The sequence below is a fragment of the Galleria mellonella genome, unplaced genomic scaffold (genome assembly GCF_026898425.1).
Source record: "Galleria mellonella isolate WM207_F2 unplaced genomic scaffold, CSIRO_AGI_GalMel_v1 utg171, whole genome shotgun sequence".
NCBI classification, from domain to species: domain Eukaryota; kingdom Metazoa; phylum Arthropoda; class Insecta; order Lepidoptera; family Pyralidae; genus Galleria; species Galleria mellonella.
In genome coordinates this window covers 5,813,609-5,832,753 of record NW_026442014.1, presented here as the reverse complement: position 1 = coordinate 5,832,753, position 19,145 = coordinate 5,813,609, and the positions used below count along the sequence as shown (strand labels likewise).

The 19,145-nt window shown below is 32.1% G+C and overlaps 1 protein-coding gene across 1 annotated transcript; it reads right to left on the bottom strand.

The window, feature by feature from the left end:
* Window positions 1–462: 462 nt before the first annotated feature.
* LOC113518265 (uncharacterized) lies at window positions 463–15,569 on the bottom strand. Its single transcript, XM_026903101.3, has 2 exons — window positions 15,346–15,569; window positions 463–957 (listed from the first exon to the last, which is right to left on the bottom strand). Exons 1-2 carry the CDS (start codon window positions 15,392–15,394, stop codon window positions 614–616), a joined length of 393 nt encoding a protein of 130 aa, XP_026758902.2. The 5' UTR covers window positions 15,395–15,569; the 3' UTR covers window positions 463–613.
* Window positions 15,570–19,145: the final 3,576 nt, after the last annotated feature.

The window sequence follows — 19,145 nt, the reverse complement described above, 5'->3', positions numbered from 1 at the left end:
GTAAACCTATCATGACCTATACCGGAGGGAGACTGTACAAAAGTCGATTGCTTGGGTACCTCTGTCCCATTCGTGTTTCAACCGTGAAGCAGTTGTGTTTGTATGGCTGTTTCGGTTTGAAGGGTGGGATATGGCATGAATTTACTGGGTACAGAGGAATAACACCTGAGTCCTCAGGAATGGCAACGCATGGGGAGTATCATGAGCGAAACGGTATACTCTGTTATATCCATGGTACTGCTCATGTCTATAAGCGACGGTTACCGCTTACCATCAGGTGGGCCGTCAGCTTGTTTGCCATTCTAAGTTGTATAAAAAAAAAAAACATGTTACGCTTCATGCGTTGCCATTCCTAAAGACTAAGGTGTTATAGCCCTGTAATTTCTAATTTTATTGCTGTATCCCACTCCGATTGTTCGGTAAAAATATTAGGTTATATGGTTTAGAGAAATACAATAAAACTAAAAATAATAATAATTTAATGCTACAAAAGTAGTTTACATTATAAAATAAATAATTGAAGCGAATGGCAAGCGTAGTTAGGGCTCTCTGAGTATTCAGTAACTAGCATCTTAACGTAAGTACCTACGGGGATTATAAACTAACGCGTCCTTTATCTACGTTCGATGGGTTTTGCAATTTCGAAACTGGCTTTTTTCTTTTTTTCCAAGATTTTTTTCTCGTATGGGCGTTTGTCGATTATGTCAACGGGTTCTGGAATCTTCTTGATCTCTGATTGCTGTGGAATCTCTGGCACATCTGGTTGGGGCTGATCTGCTTGTTCTGGTATTTCTGGCGAAGCTTCTAGATCCTTCCCTGCACTTCGGCCGGCTGGAAGCGCGTGGAAAGCCTCGGCTAAGTCAGGGTTGATTTCCTCGAGTGGCGTGTCGCCTGTTCTGATATAGACTGGGACGTAGCCTGGCATTGGTGGTAGGATCTGCCATTTTGGACGTGCCTCTGAAACAAGATTGGATGTTGAATTAATTTAACATCCTAAAACCGTTATCTATACCTACTTGATTCCACTGAGACTTTATCTAGATTTTATAGCTTTCTCTTACATTAATTAATGTTTAGAGAATTAAAAAAAAGGAGTATCTAAAGACTTAAAAATAATAATTCTTAGTAAGATTATTTATATGGAAATATTATTCAACTAAATATGAATTTCGTGTCTGGTATATTGTACATTGTAGGCGTGGTTGACTAATCAATTCTTACAGCATCTAGGATTTCATTAAAATCTTTACAAATGCCGATGAACAAAAACATTATTGTACCTATATACTTAGGTATGATATCACTTCTGATTCACTTCTTATATGTTCGTTTAAGTTAAAATTATTTATTATATTTTTCTATAAAATACATAAAAATACAATTTATTCTTAATACAAAACTAAATATTAGTACTTTTTTATCTCGTTATTTCGTTATGGTAGCAATTAAAAAAAAAAAACAAAATATTCGTTCTGTTTTAAATAACATATATAATATGAACTTATTTCTAAACCCAGCAATTCTGAATATGCGTTAATCTATTGTTACATATGTTTTCGTTACTGCATCCATGACAAGAACAAGAAGCTAGACGTACTGTCTTAGTCTCTCACATATCATAGTGAAAATGCAAATATTTATTATCATTTGACTAAGAGTCCTAGATAATTTCATTAAATTTTGGCATGGTAGGGGTTTTTAATGGATGATAATGGAATGGCACCAATGGCGGGGCACCAATGTGAACAATGAAAAGGCTGGTCAGTTAGCCCATCGTGATAAATAGATCTGGAATTCAGCCCGATGATTTCCAGGGAAGACCACGTGGAGGTCGACCTGATAGGATATATTGCTAACAATGATACTGGTAGTCCGTATTACTGACAATTTCTCCTCCGGTTTGGTTAGGTTTTTTTTTTCTATCATTTTCTATCACCCTTCACTGGTGCTCCGCCAGCGTATCCCGTTAGCGCAGGCGGGGTAACCATACCATTTTCACCCATAAAAAAAACCATGATGATTTCCAGGGGGAACCGCGTGGAGGTCGACTTGAGAGAGTATATTGCTAGCAATGGGGCTATTAAATCTCATTACTAACAATCCCTTTCCCCCCGGTTAGTTTAGGTACTAGTATAGTATTATATTATTTGTGGTTTAGGTTAGTACCATATATTAAAAAGAAACGTGCTTTTACCTTACTTACATAGAAATTGATTGTAGGTAGTTAAATCTATATTTAAATATACGTGGGTATTATGTAAAATAGACTATTATCACTAAATAACAATCGCAATTAATATGTTCCATTTAACTAGGCAGATAAGTGCATAGGTTTGTTACTGCAGGATGCAAACTACTAGCGCATGCATCGTGCATGGTTACATACTCTTATATACGTATGTATGTACATCGTAAATTCGCTAATACGAATATAATGGTTAGGTCCGCAGTGCACCGCTTTTCTTGTTAGGTCGTTAAACCTATTAGACTAGACTAGGTACAGGCAAATTGTACTTGATAAAACAGGCTCCCTCTGATTCAATTTGTTCCCGAGCTTGTATAACAACGAACCTAATATATCAAGAAGAAAACTTGTTAAAATATATCAGGGAACCTATGGCAATATGCATTCTAGTGTATTTAAGATTATATATTGGTCCTTTGTAATGAAATCTAAATTGAGATCCCATTTCCGTACTAAGCCTCTCATTTGGGCCGTTGTATCTTTGGCCTCTTATATTCTCAGACATGTTTTTGCGAAGCTTCATTCGGGGCATGGAACCCATGGAATGCCAGTGGTAGCACGCGATGAAATAATTTTACCACGCAAATAATGAACCCGCTTCGTATTCGCACGGGTGTGATATTTTTCAAATGACTTCAAAAAAAGGAGGTTCGTTATTCTCAAAAAAAAAAAAAACATAGTAGTATGTTTGTTACCTTACAACTCCGTCAGTTATAAACCGCTTTGGAAAATTCTTTTTTTATTTGAAATGATATATTTCCAGATTTGTCCTATAGAAATCTTATTAAAATAGTAGTAGTTTATATTTTTAATTAAAATTGCTGGATTTTGTAAATCAAAATAATTGATTTTGCCACGACTGATATCAGTTTTTTTGTGGAACACAATTTTGACTTTTATTAACTCAAATTTTTCACTTTTCTGTGTGATTTTTTGTTCGGAAAACCTTGTGTTAACAATTACAAACACAACAAAAAAAGAATTCGCAAATTAAATTCGCAACTTCATTCTGAAGTGATGCGCTTACATTTAGCAGTTTATTTTTATTTATATAGAAGATTTAACAAATATCAATCTACAAAACAAAGAATTTTAGGTTAACAATATCCTGTTTTATTTTTAGTCTATTACTAAGTCAAGATTCTTTGATAGCATTCCAAAGGCGCCTTTTTTTTTAAAAAACTTAGCTTTTGCCCACGCCTTCTTACGCGTAGATTTTGGAAGTAGGAAAACCAATTAAATAGTCACATCTAGATGTCCTTTCGAAAATAAATATGCATTAAACTTTAAGTTCGAACTTCAGGATAGATAGGATATCAATAGAATAAATCAGGATAGATCTATAGAAACCGCTTTCAATTCGATGCAGGTTGCGTGATGCCGGAATAAACATACAAAAAGACAAATGTACAAAAGATAACAAATAAAAATCTTTTTGTCTTGTTATTATTCTTGTTTAGACCTCTCATATAAATTTTTCCCAGATAACTCCTAACCAAATTCATCTAGTTACAATTTTATTGTATGTATCTATTCTATGTATAGTAATATAAAAGGAAAGATTCGTTTGTTTGTTTTAAAATTTCTATCATCCACAGAAAGCTTCGTTATCAGTGAGTAACATAGGTTATATATTATTTTAGAAAGTTCTATCTACCCGTGTGAAGCCGGGCCCGATTGCTAGTAATAAATAATGGTACGCACACCTGACCTACATGATTCTAACACAAAGTTTCACAGGTGAGTAGTCTCTTTTAATTTCTACAATTTTTCTAATGCCGCGATGTGCTTTTTTCACAATCTGGACATAAATATGCAGAATCACAAGCGCATCAATTTGCATCTCGAATTGTTACGAATAAATAAATTGTAAATGCAATCTTGTTTATCGAGATCATTCGAAGAGTACAAATGAGCAGTGGGCGCGAAATCACCATTTTGTATCTGTGGTCAAGCTGTATTGTTAGATTTGCAGGCTTGCTGCTATTTGTGGCTGGTAAACTGAACTTCAAAGGTAGACTTTGAAGCTGATTATGTACTTATTTTACCTATTTTTGGCTAATTATATACATAATATATAACAGATCCATGAAGAACAATAAAGTTAATCTGATTATTGAGGTGCATTGGTAAGTTTTATTTTTACATTAGACCATACATATTCAATGTGTAATGGAGGCGATTAATCCATTAAAATCCAACGTTACGAAATCAAATTTTATTTAAGTGCCTAAAGTACTGTACGTACGTAGAGGAAGGTTGAATACTTTTAACGGAACTACCTTTGTTAGAAATATAATATAACCTATCCATTTGACTTCTCTCTCTTTCTTTTTTAAACAAAAACACTTATAAGTAAATAGTTTAGCAGGTTATTTTATAGATTATTACCCTTTAATAATGACCCTCTTCTTAATGAAAACTAAAATCTCTCACAGACTTATTTTTTACCTTTTAAGTTTTACCAGTAGTTAGTAATGGAATGCGCTTGGAAGATGGGTTGACAACCGCAATTAGGCTTTTAGAGATGTTTTAAGAGGGGCACTGCTATCCATCTCTCTACCATTAAGTTCCCTTAATTGCCTTAGTCAGTTCTCTTGAACCATTTTGATTAATTCCTCATGAGTACGTGATGATTGGCCAACTACTCTGATTTCTTATTCACCTATTATCTCTCACTAATTTACCTCCAGCGTATATTGATAGAGTAGGACATGTTACTTTACAAGTAATTTCCTCAATTTTTGCAAAGTCATAAAAGACATCGAGAGGTTCTTGTGAGCATGTGGTGGTAAACTAATAATTGTGACATGGTTAGCTCTAGCTGCAATCAAAACATCCAAATTGCGCGTGTGTGAATAGTGGCCATCCAGAATTAGAAGAACAGGTGAGGCTTCAGTTGGGTGGGTCTTGTCAACGAAATGATTGAACCAGTCTGTGAACAGATTTGCTTGAATCCATCCTGATGGGTGGCATCTTCCTATTGAGCCTGGTGGAGCTCCCTTCATCAACGTTTGCGTCATATTTTTGCGGGGAAATATCAGCAGTGGTGGAATAAATATGCCACTTGCGCTCATCGCTGATACCACAGTCACTAACGAGCCACGTTCAGCCGCAGTCAAGCTACCTACTTGTCTTTTACCTCATACCAATTACTTTAACTATTTTACTCTGTACAATAGATAGCCCGGTTTCGTCGACATTAAAAATTCTCTCTGGAGGATAATTATGTTTTTGGAATTCTTCTTCAATAATGTTAAAAAACTTATCCACTGCTTCTTTATTGAAACCTTGAGCCCGAGCATTGGAAGTTCCTGTTGGTGATCGGATGGCAAGTTTATCTTTGTGGCGTAATAAAAAATGATCAAGCCAAGCTCGCCCGGCTATGTTATTTCTAAACGGATTTTAATCCATTAAAATCCAACGTTACGCCTGAGTAATCAAATTTTATTTAAGTGCTCTAAAGTACTGTACGTACGTACTTATTTCTGTTTCGCAACTGTTTCCATCTTATCATAAGGTAACCTTAGGGTAGTACCTAAACTTCTAATTAACTTAAACAGCCTTTATTGCTTTAATAGGTATAACTTAGATTATTCCAACTCTCTAGTAAAGGAAAATAAATAATATTAATTCAGGAGACGGTGGTAGGCTCGCATCCTGCCATGTGGACATGTCGAGCATTGTATTCGTGTTGTCGACCAACGCCTCTGAATATCCGTGAAGGAATTACAGCCGTGGGCACTTATATTTTAAAAAAAGAACAACCATGAAACCATCTCATGGATCAGTGACGAAGGCCAATGCCCTCTAGTTTTCATTCTCTACAATATCCTTACATTGATGTTGTCCTGTACCGTTAGCTTAAGCTAATATCTTTCCATCTTTCATCTATCTACTTGTACGTAATGCGGATAATGTTTATGTCTGCCTTATAAGGTAAGAGGCCTGAACGATAAGACTATCTTAATTCTTACATATATCTATTGTTTTGTTCATTCGCATAGTTTTTGAATCATAGCGTACGAAATTTTTTCTTTTTAAAGACAGTATACTATATGTATGTAATATGAGTATTATAATGTATGTTATTTTTGAATTACTCTTTTAATTTAATATTGTTTATTACGTTGCATCGTCAATTGTATTTTCTGTTATTCCAGCCTATGGTGGACTGGTAGATAACACCATATTGAGTTAAGGTCGACATCTCTGTTTGTTTCTTTTCATATGTTTATGCAAGCTCGGCAATTACGTGCAATCATTTTTAGCACATCATTTATTTGGTAATGTATTGTAAATCTAGTGTGTCTGTTCCATCCAGCTCCACTCCTTACGCTTGATATGCTATAGGTATGTCTAATAAATTTCTTTATCTCATGTATGTAATATATTCTTAAAAATTTAAAAATAAAAATTGTTGCAAACAACAAAAAAAAAACATTGATTCCATTAATTTCCCATTACATATTTTTTTATGCTATTTAAAATGGCAAACAAGCTGAAGGTCCACTTGATGGAAAGTGGTAATCCTCGCCTATAGACATGAGCAGTACCATGGACATAACAGAGTATACTGTTTTGTCCATGATACACTCCATGCGTTGCCATTTCTGAGAACTCAGGTGCTATTCCTCTGTACCCTGTAAATTCAGTGCCATATACCACCCTTCAAACCGAAACACAACCATGCAAATGTATATAGATAATGTATGTAATAGGTACATACATCATATATATATATATATATATAAATTGTTTTATCCCAATATAAACAACAACAATCACGATACAGACATCCGGAAGCGTTACTCTCATAGAACGATTATAAATTATCGTGTACTTAACGTTAGTTAGTAACACATTTTAGGTATAATCATGCAGTAAAACGTGATTGCGAAGAAGACGACATACAATGCTAAATGCTTAGCTAAATGCAATAATGTGAGAATGGAAATTAATTTATATTGTAATTTAAGTACTTATGTTGTTTTTCAGTTGATAGGTAGTGGCCTTTTTTTTAAATAGAACTTAGAGACTAAGCAATATCATCATAAGGTTGTTGTACAAAACATTTTATTTATGATTACTTAGTTATTGACTTCTGTTTTCTTTGTAGAAGAAACATGAATAGGAGACAAAATGTTAAAATTTAATATAGATATTATTATATTTTTAAATATTTTTTTTTCAAACGGACAGACTGTACAAAAACATAAATATAATTTTAAAATTTTTGATGTAAAAATAGTTACTTATATCACGAGAGAATTAAAATGACCATCAAATCAGAAGTAAATACTACCTATTCATTATAAACAATAATTAATATAATTAGATTTATAATTGCCGAAGATATTGCATAGGAAACAATATGATTTCTTCCTTTTTGAAATTACAAGATGATAGCGACTTTAATGCGTCATAATAATTTTATGTGCTAAAAATGATCAGTTACTCAAACTACCATTTATTTACCAGGCAACGAATAAACCAAAGCACACGCTAGAATATTAGTAGCTATAATTATATTATAATAATACTTAAACGGGAAAAGTTAATTTACTAAACTGGCTCGATAAAGAATCTACCTAATAAGAAATATTTTTTGTTATTGTAAGATTGTCTGTGTCAAGTATGAACTATTTTTGTTTTTTTTTTGAAATAAGAACATCTCAATTAATGCATTAGTGATAATTTGGTGGGTTTATTCGATTTTCAAAAAACGACAATAAAATGTATATGTAACTACCCATCCTTGTATCATTAGGTATGTACTTGTACAGTCAGCTTCCGTATATGTAATATTACTTAGGAAATCAACGTCAATGTGATCAAAACCATTTTTTTTTTATAGTATTTTGTCTACCTAATTTGAGTTTTAATGAGCTGTATTTAATTTGTTTTTCTAACACACCTACCTACTCCACTTTGAGAATAAACTACTTGTGATTAAGCTTTTACTATGCATTTGTAATGCAAAGACAGTACGCATATGCATGCATCGTTACCTGCTAGCTAGAGTACACATCAAAAAGATGAGATGTGAATGCACGTATTCGACTTTCGCCTAACGGTGTGTTCATAATACTAGCCTTGGACTTTTTGCTTGTCAAATTGTTAACTGTACATCTATTTCTCAGATTCACCGACGAATTTAAACTCAATGTTAATTCAGATATGGTCAATTTTCTTTTGCAATTCATATTGCTACTATCGGATGTTCGGTACGTAGTCGCCCCAGATTATTAAAAATTAGTAAAATTTACTCATTGCTAAAGGCGATATTTTGCCCGTTATGACATATGGATGCCAAACCTGGAGCTTAACTAATCATAACATACATAAGTTAGAAACTTGCCAACACAGTATGGAACGAAGTATACTGAACATCAAATTAAAAGATAAAGTAAAACTGGACACTATAAGGAAGAAAACTGAATTCACGGATGTTACTTACTGTATCAAGAAACTAAAATGGAGGTGGGCAGGACATATAGTTAGAATAAATAAAGAAAAATGGTCTAAGGATATTACAGAGTGGTGTCCGAGACAATATAAAAGAAAAAAAGGGAGACAGCGTCGTAGATGGGAAGACGATATCAAAAAAATAGCGGGACACACCTGGAAAAGACAAGCGCAGAATCGCATTCAATGGCGAACTCTAGGGGAGGCCTATGCTGGACAGCAAGACAATCTTCACGTACCGGTGTCAAACAAATAACTAAATTATTATAATTATATTGTAAGATTGTTAATAAAGGCTATTATTATTATTATTATTATTATTATAAAGGCGATCTCATGATATCGAAGATTACTTATGTATGTAAGAGAGTTTTAAGTCTATTTAAGTAACAATTTTATTAAATATATATATTGTAAAATCAGGTGAGTACCTCATTTTTGCAAAGAAAGTTAATATAAAATTAATAAGCATCTTTAAGTGTCCACAACTATTGTTTGTTTACTTGTTTTAATAAATACATTTAAATATATTGAAACAACATTTTTAATTTTCTATAAACAACTTTTTGTAGTTATATTTTGTCTTAAATATATGTTACAATATTCTTTTCAGGTAAAGACCGTGTCATGTAGTAAGTACATCACATGCAACATCACTACATAGTATAATATAAAACAAAGTCGCTTTTCTGTCCGTCCCTATGTATGCTTAAATCTTTAAAATTACGCAACGCAGTTTTTTTTTAATAGATAGAGTGATTCAAGAAGAAGGTTTTTATGTATAATACTTGTATAACACAGTAGAGAAACACTGATGATTTTAGAGGTTTCTAATGTGATGTGATGTAATGTGTACCCGTGTGAAGCCGGGGCGGGTCGCTAGTTATTAATAATTAATTGAACGCTTAGTGTATTCAAATAATCATGTTTGTTATGTTTACATTTATAACTGTAACATTATCAGTCTGTTTACAAAATCATTTAAGTAAAACTTTAGCATAGACAAAATAATAATATTTTCTTTTTTTCTATGACTTTAGTAACACGCATAGTCCGTGTGGTGATGGTGTATGAAATATAATGTGATACTTCTTCTTTTCATTTCCAAGAAGCCCCTAATATCAGGTTACGATATCCCGGCCCATGATAAACAGCATTAATACCTGCAATAGCGCAAGAGATAGAAAACGAAATATAATTTATCAAGCCCCTTTAGCGAGCTGTTAATAGTGGTCAAATATTAATGCCTTATTAGAAGGAGTGGGACGTTAAAAGATTATAACTGAATAGGCAGTTGCATTTTTTTATGCAACTTAGAATTACAAACAAGCTGACGGCTCACCTTATGAAAAGTGGTAACTGTCGCCTATAGATATGAGCAGTACCATGGACGTAAGACAGTATACTGTTTCGCCCAGGATGTCATTCCTGAGGACTCAAGCGTTATTCCTCTGTACCCAGTAAATTCACTGTCATATCCCACTTTTCAAACCGAAGCACAGTCATTCAAACAACTGATTCACGGTAGAAACACGAATAAGACAGAGGTGTCCAAGCAAACGACTTTTGTACAAAGTCTCCTTCTGGTTTAAGGAATATTAAAGATTCATAGGTCCAACAATCTCCAACAATAATATTATGATATTTGATCCACACTAAATGCACCACATTTAATGTGCAATTAATCAATTCTACGAAAGTAGGTCAAGATGAAAAGTCATATCATGTTTCTTATCTATTTAATACATGTATAAGTCTAAACAGTACAGTAATATTACCAGTACATATATATCAAGCACTCACATTGCCCGGCCATTATCATAACTTATACAACAGATAAGTTAAACTTAATTGTAGAAATTTGCGTGAAAGTGGGTTGTGGTGAAGGGTACACGACTTGTTCATATATGTGGTACCTACTAGCTGTTCACCGCAGCATTGCTCTCGCGAAGTCATTATATCCCGTTCCCGTGGGAATTCCGGATTATCCCGAACAGTTTTTTGTCATTTAGCAGTCTTTCAAGAATGACACCACATGAGAAGTATGGGCCTCACAAAAATGTTCATTGTGTCATTTTACATCAGGTGGCCTGCGGTTTGTTTACAATTCTATGTTGCGTAAAAAATTGCATGAACAATATGTATAGCGCATACTTAACACAAATTTAAAATCGGCCGATTGTTCAATTTGTTGAAATTCGTACGAAAACTTAGGAATACATCCAAAATACTTAAACGATAATAAAGTTTAAATTCAAAGTTATGTCAGTTAATAGTAAAAATGGCGTTGATAAAACTGCCTTTTTTAAATGTATCTTCCAACAAATTTAGACTGCAAAGTGATACAATATGTTATTAAGAAATTACTGGTCCATAACCACCCCACTGGGGGATAGCGATTATTAGTAATAACAGAAATAACAGATCCATTACTAAGTATTACTACAATGTACCCTAATAGGTCGATATTCATGCCTTAGGATCCTTTGTGATTAACTTTTGATGAATTTATCACGATGGGCCAAATGGCCTGCTTCATCCTCACCTATCATCTCTCACTGGTGCCCTGCCACTGTGAACCGATAACGTAGGCGTGGTTACCATTTTTATTAAAAAAAAATTTCATTAAATACAACCACTCGACTTTAGAACTTTTATTGCTTTAAAAGACGCTTATCTGCGTTTGTAAAAAAAAATACGTCGTCGATATAAAAAAAGCTATCGACCAAGTATCAGTAGTCGGTCAGGTGTAATGGGAGAGTCATTGTCCTGTCCACTGGCGTATAACCTAACTTGAACCAGAACGGGTTGATCGTGTTTGTTTTTGCATTATTATAAAATTCCTACACTTTCAACTCTAAAGTTTATGCTATATCGCAGTGGTTGCAATCCATTGCGGTTTTCCTCGGCTTAGATTTAGTAACAATAGGTTCTGAACGGAAATAGTCAACGTAACGGTCAGTTAATAAATTTGTTATGACATTACGTGGTGGGAACAATTAAGTTTTTTGTAATATTGGACCTGAGAAACTCATTATAAAAGTTCGCAAGCTGTAATCAGTCTTGTAGACATCTTTCTCAGAAACATGATATCATGCTTTCTGGAGATATAGGTAGGTATGATTTAATAAATGTTTGTGGTGACTTCGAAAAAACTTAGATTGGGATGAGTAATTTGAAATTGATAAATGTACACAACAATCACGATTGTTTAAAAAAAACTATTGGTTAAGATATGTTTCGTGATTTGTTCAACACATCTGGGTTTCATAAGGTTACAACAAATAAAATCAGATCAAAGTCAAAACAGAACGACGGTAATTTTTATGTTAATTTTGAACTACGAAATTAAATTTTCAGATAAAATTTTCTTTAAACTACTATTGTGGCGAACAAGCATACGCCCTGATTGATGGTAAATGAGGTTACCGTAGCCTATACGCCTGTAGCACCAGGGATGTCATGCGAGCGTTGCTGACCCTTAAAGAACCTTAAGACCCCTTTTTGAAGAACCCCATCCTATAATCTTTAGGAAAGCCTCAGCAGGATAATCATTCTATTACCTGAGCCTTCGCGGGAAGAAGCTTCTCTGAATCTAATCTACAATTTAAATGTTATCTAATTTCATGTTGACGAAAGTAATAGGTATTTATTATACAAACCTTAACGTAAATAATAATTATTACTCAAAGTAAATATAATATTAGTATTGTACTGAATTATTTCATTTGAGAACACGTAAGTTTCTAATGAAGATATATATCTATTTTAAGTTACGATGGTAATCTTCATGTTTTAAAGTACTATTTAAAATTACAGAAACTAAAGGCAATGGTTTGTGTAATTTTACAGAACTATGTTATTATTGATCAACATTTAACACCATAAAAATAAAGCTGATGATATTATTAAAAATATGTACGAGTATAAATAAAAATAAGAGATGTTCGGCTTCTTTTTTTAAAACACGTAATTCTAAAAAGGTTTTTTTTGTAAAGACTGACGCTCAATCTTCTAAAGTAACTATTGATTTATTGATTACAATAGTTTTATTTTTATGGATTTGTATTTTTTTGTTGTTGTTATTACCTAAACATTAAACCAGCATTAGGTATCTACAGGTAATGAAATATATAAAAAGCTGTGAGGGCACGACCGCGGAAAGGACTGGATGAGTAATACGATATCGAATCCGTGTTACAATACTTTGTAGGTATTTATTATAGTCATATAAAAAAAAATAACTAGGCGATGTCTGTACATGGAAGATATTTGAGAAGTATTAATTTGAGAGGTCTTAATAAGACTAAAAACAATAATAAATTAAAGATGCGAAAACAAAATTCTTTTCACAATGGTGTTCCTGAAAGTCCACAGTATGGGGTTCTTCAAAAAAGGGATAAAAACGTTTCTTCAGGGTCGGCAACGCGCGTAATGCCCCTAATATTGCAGGCGTTCATAGGTTACGGTAACCGTTTACCGTCAGGTAGGTCGTAAGCTTGTTTTCCACCTCAGTGGTGTAAAAAAAAGGTCTAACGTAAAATTTAGTTTATCAAAAAGTAGTAGATTCAATTGGTTTTCCTATTTCTTTATGGGATATAGGTGTGTGTGTTTGGAAAAGTAATAGCATTTAGAAATAAACTTTTTAACTGGTATGGTACAGAGTCTGGTTATAGAATGTCGTAGGTACATAAACGGAAAACCAAGCTATTTTCCATATACGTTTAGTACAACATTTTTGACCTACTTTAGGCAGACTAATATCAACATTGGAATCGATACCTTAGCACCATTTTTGTCTTTAAAGTTTCAATTTAATATTACAGCAAAATGAGCAAAGTAAGGACCCGAATAAAGTAAATTTTAGTAGAGTTGTATCAGAACTGTTTCATTTCTCGATGTTCCATATCATAATAGTTTTTCTAAACTAGAACTAGGGGGTAACCCTATTTTAACTATTACACTATTTTGTCGCTTTCATTCAAACTGGGAATTTAGCACAAAAGAAAGAGATAAAACAGTTCAATAGCTAAAATAGCTTATGAAAGGTTTAATGTTTTTATAAATAAGGTGGTTAAATTAAAATTGTAATTTTACAGATATGTTTAGGAAATAGTTTTTGTAGGGTATGGTAGTTACGAGTATACCTCAGAATCGACGGGGGTCGATTTATGGTCTTATCTAAAATTACAAAAGATTATGAGAATAAAGTAAGAGTTTATATGGTGGAATTCACATGCAATTTTCTATTATATTGCTAAATATGGAAAGTATGTTAAGTGTTATAACAGAAAAAATAAAAAGAAAAGTTGAGAGGTGTAAACTGCCGTCAATTGAAAAGTTTAACATATAGAGTTCACCTAGATCGTCTACAGTGACTATTTACTTTCACGTATACCTTTTAAGTTATATTTTAATTAACTTAATAGATTTTCGAATGGAATAAATAAGGACAGTATATCCTAGATTAATGCATAATAAAATACTTTTTATTCTAATAAAAGCAAAGCAAACAATTTTTATATTTGAGGGCATTTGTAATGGTAAAATCTATTCTGAAGGTGTTGAGCTTTCGAAATAAATGTATCCGTACTAGTTATTAAATATAATTAATATGCTTTATGTATTAGATATTCTACTTAATTATGCATTTAACTTTGTTTTGTTTCATTGCTTGATTTTTTTGTCGTATACTGACTAAAGCTTTTTGTTTTGCTTTAGACACGATTTCGTTTTGCCTTAATTAGATTTAGAGCGTTCTATATTGTTCATAATTGCAGTGCAGTTAATTAAGATTATGAGACCGATAAAAACATCCTATTTAATAATAGTCACTGAATCTATTTATAATATGTATAATATGTTATGTACGTATTATGTATTATACATAGATTTTTTATTAATCTTCAAGATGGAGGAGCTTTTCAATAGAATGATATTTTTTGTATGTCACACAATATACTCGCAAATTCTGATCCGATTTTGATATTTTTTTGCAATCTACAAGGATTAAAGATCGGTTAGGGTCATATTAATTCCGTCACGATTGAAGTCACTGTTTATTGTAGAAAATGTTAAAATAATAAATAATATGGTTATATTTAGATACAATTAAAACACAAAAAGAATTAATGTTATGATAACATTAAATGTGTTATCTACAAAAATTATCATATTTTATAATATATTACAAATAATATTTATAACTTGTGTGCACGACGCACCTTTTTAGTTTCTTTTTTAAATTTATTAAAAAGATGTTTTGTTTGTAATTTGAAGTGTGTGTCAGTTTCGGTTTTGTTTTTGCCTTCGCTTTTTTACTCCGTTGGTTTGATATGTATATTTTTTTATATTATTATATTATCTTTCTAAAACACCGTGTTTCCATACCAGCATACAGTCCTTTCGCCCACAACTTGTATTGATAATGCCTTATAGGCGTTCTTAGTAAAATTACGTATATTATTTGTTTATTTAATATTTACAATAACTTTTATTACATCTAAATCTAAGATATACTATTTTTATATTATAGATAATTATTTTATTTCTAAACATTTGTTTGGTAATGTTTGAAAGTAAAATCTTAAATGTACTTAAAATTAAGTATAAAGCCTAATGAAATAACTCACCTATCACCACGTAGAATGCAACACACAATACAACCAGTGACTTGTACATTTTAAATTTGATACGTTTAAGTAATTAAAAAGTTGATTAATGAATAAAAAAAAATCGCGATCGATATACACGAGAGCACAGGCGCGTAGTATGAGTGCAAGTAAGCGAGTGATGCGCGGGCGCAGCGAACCGGATTAAAAATGTTAGGACTTACGCTCACTGCCCTAGTACGCAGGTCCCAGTGGACCAATATATAGTTTCTCTTTTTCCTCTTCACGTAATCCAGAGTCCAGATATTAGGGTTGGCAAAAAAGAATACTGACATATATTATATATAACCTACATAAGTATAATATTCTTACCAACTTATAACTTTTTTTTTCTTTTCTATAAGATTGCTGATTGATTCGTTGCTGGCGATCGATGATGCTGGAGTTTGGCATGTATAAGTTTGGTGATAATACAATATTATAGTACCATTGAGCTAGTCAGATGATGAAGATGGATGGTGGCCGTGTTTAATCTCGTTTGATTTTTCTTGACGATAGGATAAACTTAGACTTTAGACCTCATCTTTAGAATCTGAGCTGATGCTCTAAAATGAAGTCTAAAATTTATAAAACTTGTTTATTTAAATATTATTAAGCAGACTTATTTTATAGTTTGGTACATATTTTAACAGTCCATTTCTAGGCATATTTCTCTACCTATAACATGAGGAAAGAACTTAAAGTTATCCAAATATTATAAGTTAAGTATTAATATAGTATTTTATTTCGGGTTTTTTTTCTCTTATACTTGTGTGTTACTTCGCTTCCTTAGTAGCCTTTTATAACTACCCTAGTGGATTTACATTAAGTTATATATTACTTATTATTTTTACGAAACACAGTCATTATTAGTTTACGATTCACTATTTTATAAATCTTATTAAAACATATTTATTATTACAATTTTTGTTAAATATTTATTCTTTAGTTATCAGTTTTTAAATATAGTTACCATTTCTATTCTTTCTAAGAAAATGCAATTCGATGAAACTGAGAGACAAATAGTCTGACGTAATCTATAAATTTAAGTATTACCACAGATAATATAACAGTAGTCAATAAATAAATACTAGTGAACAAAAAACTTGATAATTTTCTAAAGAAATAAGAAGTAAAAACGCCTAGTAATAAACCAGGATAATGAAAGATTTCTATTTTTATCGTCAGTCCTTTGTTTCCTTTGTTTATTAAATTAGCAATCGTTTTAACAGAATTTCTCTGTTGTTGAGCGTAAAGTTATCTTTATTGATAATATACAGTTTTAATATACAGGAAAATGTTTATATATAAAGTAATAATTCCTGAAATCGATAATAATACATAATATTGTGAAATAAGTACTAGTTACATGATAAAGAAATTAAAACAAAAAAGTTTATTATAAGACGATACAATATAAGAAAAATCTTAGATGTCATATGATATATATATATATATATATATATATATATATATATATATATATATATATATATATATATATATATATATATATATATATATATATATGGCAGGCGAATTGGCAAATCGTAGTTAGGCTATATATTATACACATTCCATATTAATAATAATTATACAATTATAATGCTTCAGTTTGACTCTAATATGTATTAATATATAAAAATAAAAAGTAAAGGAAAAATATTTTTTTTGTAAAGAACTTGGAAATATTACTAAGTAGATGAACCTGATGAAAAATGGCAATCTTCGTGTATAGACATCGCCTATAGGTGCTCTTCAAATACTAAATTCAGCATTCTTCGTTCCACAATTTGGGAAGAAACATGTACATACAACTATGCCTAAAAATCGACAAAAGACAAGATAAATTAATAATGAATTGATAATTATTGTTTGTATAATAAAATTTATTGAGACCTAAGCAAGCCTAAATAATATACCTATGTATAAAATTAAAATGTTTCAGGTAATTTGATAAACCGCAGTGCAAAACGATTTTTTTTATACCACGAAGGTGGCAAACAGGCATATAGCCCGTTTGGTAATAAATAATTATTGTAGCTAATGGACTCCTTTAATATTAGAGATAACACGTGCGCGTTTCTGACGCCGAAAAAACCTGAAATTAATGTCGTATTAAACCCTGTATTCGTAGATAAAGAATCTTTGTCCCATTCGTGTTTCTACCGTGAAGCAGTTGTGTTTGCATGGCTGTGTTTCGGTTTGAAGGGTGGGATATGGCGTGAATTTACAGGGTACAGAGGAGTAACACCTGAGTCCTCAGGAATGGCAACGCATGGGGGGTCATGGGCGAAACAGTATACTCTGTTATGTCCATGGTACTGCTCATGTCTATAGGCGATGGTTACCACTTTCCATCAGGTGGGCCGTTAGCTTGTTCGCCATTCTAAGTTGTATAAAAAAAAAAAAAATTATAATTGATCTGTAAATTTAAGACGAGAACCAAGGAAGAAATTATAATTAACACATTTTAGTAACTTCTATGAATACACATTTGAAAGGAAGGCTTTGGTTAGTTGTAAAACTAATAATTTTCATAAATATTCAATAGCTAGTATTGAGAGAGCAAGAGAGTCGTGAAAGTAGTATGCAATCGTAATAACTTAAGTTCCTCACAGTAATTTATTGTCTTTCCGACACGCAACGTGTTATACCATATACGTGAAATTTAAACAGCTAGAAAGCTTTCATCTTAAGAGGCAGTTACTATTATATGGGATAATATTATGTGGGACTATGGGATCCTTGTTTTCATAGTCTTTTTTTAATCTAAAAAAAGAATTCAAAACTTAAAAAAAATGCAAAATCATCCTACAGATATTTTGATGGTAATCATTTGCCGTGGAACGTAGAATCTCCAATCTTCACCTGAGACCCTTCTTCTTTCTTCTTAAAAGATTAATGCATGAAATAAAAAAAACATTTTTGACAAAATTATTGTTCATACTCTAGTGTTAATTATTATTTAAATAAATATATTTTAATTATTTGTTATTTACCTGCTATCCTTCTGAAATAGTTTTCTATGATGTAAGCATGCAAGAGAAGTATTAGGTACATTGTAGGAAACTGGTGCTACCGTAGATATAGAAACAAGGCTAGTTCCTCGTGTTACGACGGAAAAATTAATCTATACTTGTAAAATAATTTAACTTAATTGACTACGAATGCACAGCTAAAGCTATTAAGTGTATAAATTTGAAATTTGGCGCATAGATTTACTTTATAAAGCAGACATCTACTGAGAAAAGAATTTTGAAAATTTCAACATAAAGAGGAAACACGAAACCATGCGTACAGAACCGTTGGTACATGGCGCACGTACATGCACACATACACTCACACGCACGCATACATAAACACACACACACACACACACACACATACACACACACACACACACACATACACACACACATCACACACATGTATGCATGCACACACACGCATGCATGCATTTAGATATACTTATTACTAATATTAGATAATGTTTATGTCTTAATTTCATGGTACTATGATTTATGTATTTGCATGGTTATGGAGGAGCGTGACCTTCTGATACAGGTGATAACACTTACTAGAAGGTCACAACAACGATCTTAGTATTGTATCAATTTTGTTACGAAATAAATATTTTTCATTTTTTCATTTTCACCTTACTCTGTACTTGTGGATTGTGTCCCCCAAAAAACCGACTTTAATTGTGACAAAATCAATTACCTTGATTTAAAAACTAAAGTACTAAACCGATTATGATAAAATTTGTATTGGACCAAACT

What these genes read in the sequence shown, in the direction of transcription:
- LOC113518265 (XM_026903101.3), bottom strand. Translation starts at nt 15,394, where the DNA reads ATGTACAAGTCACTGGTTGTATTGTGTGTTGCATTCTACGTGGTGATA. An exon ending in TGCATTCTACGTGGTGATAG is followed by an intron (nt 958 to 15,345) that starts GTGAGTTATTTC and finishes ATCTTGTTTCAG; the next exon opens with AGGCACGTCCAAAATGGCAG.